We start from the raw sequence: 6,000 nt of genomic DNA on the forward strand, positions 1-6,000 counted from the left end.
ATTTAGGTTTTTCCTGAGGCAACCAGGGAGGCTGTCTTGGACTGCCCCTGATCTGGCACAGTTGTCCCCTTCTGATGGGACCAGGGTGTCCATCCCACTGTCCGACATCCAGGCCACAGTGTTGGGTTGGTCTGTCTCCTGGTGATGCTGGCCAAGGTGGGGCGCCCTGTGCTGGTTGAGAGAATGCAGTAACAATAGTGGTGGCGGGCTCGGGGACGCAGTGCTTCTTTCCATATGTGTGTGGTGGGCCCTTTGCCTGTCCCACCATTAGTTCTGCTTGACAGATGAGAAGACTGAGGGCTCTGTCCTGCTCTCATGATACTGAGTAGCACAGGTGGGGCGTGAACACAGGCTGTCCAGCTTCAGTGGCCACACACAATACATGCAAGAAGGAAAGGGCTCAGCTGGAGGAAGCAGAATGGAGATTCCTTTCTTGAGCCACACCCAGCCATCCACTGTCTCATTCACACATGTGTGCACACACGTATATAAGCACATACTGTGCACTCATGGCCACCTCTTCTCTCTGGATCATCAGCCTGACCAACCCTGGTGACCATCCAGGCCTCGGGTGAGTGGTCTCCAGGTGCTGAGAGGGCAAAGTGAGGAAGAGAAATCAAATGTCTCCTGTCCCAGAGGGAAAATCTGAGTGAGGAGGAGATGCAGGAAAACTGGGGGAGGCATCCACTGACAAAGGTGCAGAGTGTGTACCTCTGGTCTGATGTGACCGCCGCTCATGACTGCTGTCCCTTGGTCCCTTCAGCAGTTTGAAATCATCTTTCTATACTAAGACATTGCCTTTCTGCTTTTATTTTCGAACTTCAAAGATTACTTTTGAAAGGAGTTCCCTGGTGGTGCATTGGATTAAGGATCTGGCACTGTCACTGCTGCGGCTCGGATCACTGCTATGGCACATGTTCATTCCTTGGCCCATGAATTTCCGCATGCTTTAGGCCAGACCAAAACAAAATAAAACCTTGAAAAAAAGTAAAAATTGTGGGGAAAAAAGATTACTTTTGAAATCCACTGGGGTTTCTTTTTCTTTTCTTTTTTCTTTCTTTTTTTTTTTTTTTGGCTGCACCTGCAGTATGTGGAAGTTCCTGGGCCAGGGATCGAACCTGCACCACAGCAGTGACAACGCCAGATCCTTAGCCTATATGGCACCAGGGAACTCCATCCACCAGGATTTATTTCTCACCCCCCACCCAGCCCTGCTCAGCTCTGAAGACTGATGATACCCCCATGTGTCACAAAAGGGCCAGTGACTGAAGGCCTGACTCCTTCAGCTGGGCCTGGGGTGCCCTGCTGGGTTCCTGTGAACCCTCAGTCCCCACCAGACTTGCCCTTTTCTCACCCGTGTCTTCCTACCTTACTACCCACTGAGCAGCATGGGGTCTGGTACCAGAAGGTACTGGTGAGGGGTCATCCTGGCAGAGGTGTCCCCTGGGCCTCACAGTGCTGGGCAACTGCCCTTCCCCCACCCCCCCAGTCCTGGTCGCCCTGTGGGCAGCTGTCCTCTCCCACTGGACAGGCTGTGCCCCCCCCGCCACAGATGTGATTGGCCACCACCTTGTCCTCAACATGGGCTGGGCAGGCATGGTACGGGGCAGTGCTTCTGGGGGGTATGGCACTCTGGAAGCATCTAGGAAGTCGTGAGGAGGGACGGGGAGTTTGGCGGGACAGGACTTGAACAAAGGCAGCCAGTGGGGAGCCTGACCAGGCTGGCCAGGACCTGTTGGCTCACAGCTTCCTTCCTCCTCCTGCAGATGAAGACGTCTGTGTGTTCAAGTGCTCAGTGTCCCGGGAGACAGAGTGCAGCCGTGTGGGCAAGCAGTCCTTCATCATCACCCTCGGCTGCAACAGCGTCCTCATCCAGTTCGCCACACCCAGCGGTACGTGTCCTACCTGTCCCAGCAGCACAAGGAGTGCCCAGAGTGGGGGTGTGGAGGGGGGCTGGAGCCTGGTTAAATCCTGACCCAGGAAATGCCCCACGGACATCAGAAATCATATTCCGTGTAGAAATAAGTCCATGGTAAGAATATGTTCTTGCTGTGTGGACACTGCCCCAGACCCTGCCAGCCCTTCTGGGACCTTCCAGGTTTGGCTTATATATCCCCTCCTCTGAGAGGCCTGGCCTGACCTTCCAGCTGAGGCCCAGCCCTCCCACAGCAGTGGAGGGGACAGGATGAGGTCCCCAGGTTGGTGGAGGCTTTGTTCGGAGCATGGAGGAAACACTGAAGGAGCTAAGCAGACGCAGCTGGGGTCACATGAGGCTCCTGAGCGGGGCTTGGGAAGCCACAGGCGGGAGCTGCTGGTGGTTCAGGGCAGGCGCGCGCGTGTGTGTGTGTGTGTGTGTGGGGGGGGGTGGTTCAGGGCAGGCGTGTGTGTGTGTGTGGGGGGGGGGGGGGGGTGGGTGGTTCGGGTCAGGAGGGTGTGTGGGTGTGGGTGTGTGTGAGTGTGTGGGGTTCAGGGCAGGCATGTGTGTGTGTGTGTGTGTGTGTGTGTGTGTGTGTGGTACAGGGCAGGTGTGTGTGTGTGTGTGTGTGTGTCCAGGCCAACTGTAGAGCCAAAGAGAGACTGCCTGCCCCCAGCTCCCCCAGAGCTCTCTTACCTGTCCCAGCACCCCCGACGGAGGGAGGCTACTCCCATAGCCCAGACACTCAGGACTGCTCGCCCTGGTGTGGCCTCGCTGCAGAGCTGGGAGAAAGCAGCCAGTTGGCTGACTGCCTCCCACCAGAAGCATTCTTACGCTCTGAGCTCCAGTTCTTTCTTCTCTTTTTTTAAATGGCCGCACCTGAGACATAGGGAAGTTCCTAGGCCAGGGAGCAAATCTGCAGCTGTGACCTACGCTACAGCTGTGGCTGTGCCAGATCCTTAACCCACTGTACCAGGCCGAGATCAAACCTGTGCCTCACCAGTGACCTGAGCTGCTGCAGAGACAAGGCCAGGTCCTTAACCCACTGTGCTGTGCGGCAATTCCCCAGGTTCCTTCTTTACGTACATAATTAATCCCAGTTCAATGTTTAAAAAAAGAAGTTACAGAAACACCACCAGAGTTGTCATTAAGAGTTGATATAGATCCCTCTAGTCTTTTTCTGCTCTGTGAATGTTTATAGTCTAATTTTTTCCCCTTTCAATCCTATCCTTTTTTTTTAAGTTGTAGTCAAATTTACATAACAAAAATGTTACCATGTTATAACCCTTTTTGAGTATACATTTCTATATTCACATTGTGCAGCCATCACCAGCTACAGAATGTTTTCATCTTCCCAAACTGTACATTTTAAGATACTGCCTTTTAATTGTGTTAAAATACACAACATAAAATTTATCATCAACCATTTTTAAGTGTATGGCTTCCAAGTGTATTAAAGCAAATTCAGGAGTTCCCGCCGTGGCGCAGCAGTTGATGAATCCAACTGGGAACCATGAGGTTGTGGGTTCGATCCCTGGTCTCGCTCAGTGGGTTGACGATCCAGCGTTGCTGTGAGCTGTGGTGTAGATTGCAGACACAGCTCGGATCCCATGTTGCTGTGGCTGTGGTGTAGGCCAGCGGCTACAGCTTCGATTAGACTCCTAGCCTGGGAAACGCCATATGCCGCAGGAGCGGCCCAAGAGATGGCAAAAAGACAAAAAAAAAAAAAAATTCACATTGCTGTGCAGTCGTCACCACCATCTATCTCCAGGACTTTTTCGTCTTCCAAAACTGAAACTCTGTCCCCATTAAATACTGACTCCTCCTCCCCCTCCCCGACACCCACCACCTGTCTGTCTTCTGCGTGATTTTGTTTTACTTTCTTTCTTGACACAACGTGGTGGTCATCATTCTGTGTTAATAAATTTACTTCATTTGCTTGTAGCATCTGGTCCTACAGACCCCTGGTGACTGGTTCCCTGACAGGCTTCTCTGTGTCCACTGGGGTCCATCTGGTCCACTCTTAAGGGACATCGGGGTGGCGTCCCTGTGTCCACTTGTCACCCGCATTTACTGCCATGAGCTGTGGGTGGACTTAATGGTTATTCGCTGCAGTGAAGCCCAGAGGTTTGACGCCCGGGTCATCCTTTGAAGGCTTTGGCCAAGCCGCCCTTCAGCGAAGCAGTGCCGGGACCCACCCCCACCAGCACTCCTCTGTGTGCATGACCCTGCCCTCTCCTCTGTCAGACACCAAGTGGCAGATCTGGCTTCTCCTCTTCCTTAAGCTTCAACATTTTAGGGGGGAGGATTTTCGAGTCACCGGTGCTCAAGGTGGAAAAGTTAGGGTCTGCACGTAGACGGAACCCCCACCCTCACCCCTGACATGGCCACGCATGACCTGGCTTCCCCCTTCCAGATTTCTGTTCCTTCTATAACATCCTGAAAACCTGCCGGGGCCACACCCTGGAGCGGTCCGTGTTCAGCGAGCGCACGGAGGAGTCCTCTGCTGTGCAGTATTTCCAGGTGGGTACGCACGGCCCAGGCCAAGCTGCCACCCCCGGTGGCCCCCGGAGGCTGCGCGGCACAGGGCAGTCCCGCCTGTCCTGGCTCTGCCCCTTACTCTCTTGGGCAGGCTTTCTCCACCGCTGGGCCTCAGTTTCCTCATCTGTGAAACAGATGTGAGTGCCTGCCTAGGAGGGTTGCTAGAAGGATTTGAGTGCAGGTGAAGCTCAGGTCCACAGGCATTTTGAGTAATGGTAGTACAGTTACAGTGTCCGGGACATGCAGGGCATGCCGGGCACTGGTCCAAGCGCTTTGATACGTACGGAAGCTCTTGAACCCTCCCCAAAACTCTAGGAGGTAAGTGCTATTGTTGTCCCCATTTTACAGATGAGAAAACTGAGGCTCAGAGAGGTTAAGTGACTTGCTCCAAGTCACACAGCTATTATGCAACAGAGCCAAGATGGGAAGCCAGGTCTGCCTGATGCCAAAGCCTGTGCCCCTGCCCAGGTGCCACGCTGCCTCCTGATCGCCTGTTGTCTTACAGAGAGACCCTGCAGCACCTCACCAGCCTGGCGCTCTGAGTTCTAGGGTTCTGTTCGATCTGCTCCTCTACTTCTCTGGGGCCCCCAAGATGGGGCAGGTGGCCCTTGATCCCAGAACCCCGCCTGTGTCATCTCTTGAGTTCTCCTGGGTGGCTTCCAGGTCCAGGCGTCATCCAGCTGTGTCCTTTGGCCACGGTGAAGTGGTGGTGTTCCTCCTGGGGGCTGTCTCTAGCTTCCTACTCTGTGTCCTGGAGCCACTGGCCGCAGAGCTGAGGGGGTGCGCCTTCCCCAGGGAGATCTCGGCCGTCTCTCCGACGCGTGCCCTGTGCCATTGGCATGTCTCTGTTCCAGTTTTATGGCTACCTGTCCCAGCAGCAGAACATGATGCAGGACTACGTGCGGACGGGCACCTACCAGCGCGCCATCCTACAGAACCACACGGACTTCAAGGACAAGGTGAGTGGGCCGACACGGGTCTGTCCTGCCTCCTTCCTCCCTCTCCCTCGAGCTGCACGCCCGCCTCACTGCCCCCTTTTTTTTTTTTTTTCCTTTGCTTGTTGATTTCATTTTTAATTTTTTGGATTACAAAAGCAAACTCTTTTTGTAGAAGCCTGGTATGCCTAAGATGGGCATGAGGGAGTTCCCATTGTGGTGCAGCAGAAACGAACCTGAGTAGTACCCATGAGGATGCGGGTTCATTACTTGGCCTCAATCAGTGGGTTAAGGATCTGGTATTGCCGTGAGCTGTGGTGTGGGCTGGTAGCTGTAGCTTCAATTGGACCCCTAGCCTGGGAACCTCCAAATGCTGCAGGTGCAGCCCTAAAAAGAATAATAAAAAAAAAAGGTCCAGTGTGTGTTGGAGTTCCCACTGCGGTGCAATGGGATCAATTGGCCTGGATGCTCCCGAAAGCCTGTGCTGGGGCCCGGCAGCCTGGAGAGGGTGCCCGGCCGGTCCGAGGGTGGGCAGTCCACCTTCCCCAGTGGAGCAGCTGACTGCTTTCCCAGGAAGGGGCCAAGGGTCAGCATGCAGCCACGAGACAC

The 6,000-nt window shown here is 54.2% G+C and overlaps 1 protein-coding gene across 2 annotated transcripts in view; it reads left to right on the plus strand.

Moving 5' to 3' along the window:
* CARM1 (coactivator associated arginine methyltransferase 1) overlaps positions 1 to 6,000 on the plus strand; it is a 42,445-nt gene that overhangs the window by 24,500 nt on the left and 11,945 nt on the right. For both annotated transcript variants that reach the window (XM_047777092.1, XM_047777093.1), the window contains exons 2-4: positions 1,767 to 1,892; positions 4,332 to 4,438; positions 5,311 to 5,415. In XM_047777092.1, coding sequence (XP_047633048.1) covers positions 1,767 to 1,892; positions 4,332 to 4,438; positions 5,311 to 5,415 — 338 coding nt within the window. The remainder of the gene's footprint in view (positions 1 to 1,766; positions 1,893 to 4,331; positions 4,439 to 5,310; positions 5,416 to 6,000) is intronic.

This window comes from Phacochoerus africanus, chromosome 4, assembly GCF_016906955.1.
Source record: "Phacochoerus africanus isolate WHEZ1 chromosome 4, ROS_Pafr_v1, whole genome shotgun sequence".
NCBI classification, from domain to species: Eukaryota; Metazoa; Chordata; class Mammalia; order Artiodactyla; family Suidae; genus Phacochoerus; species Phacochoerus africanus.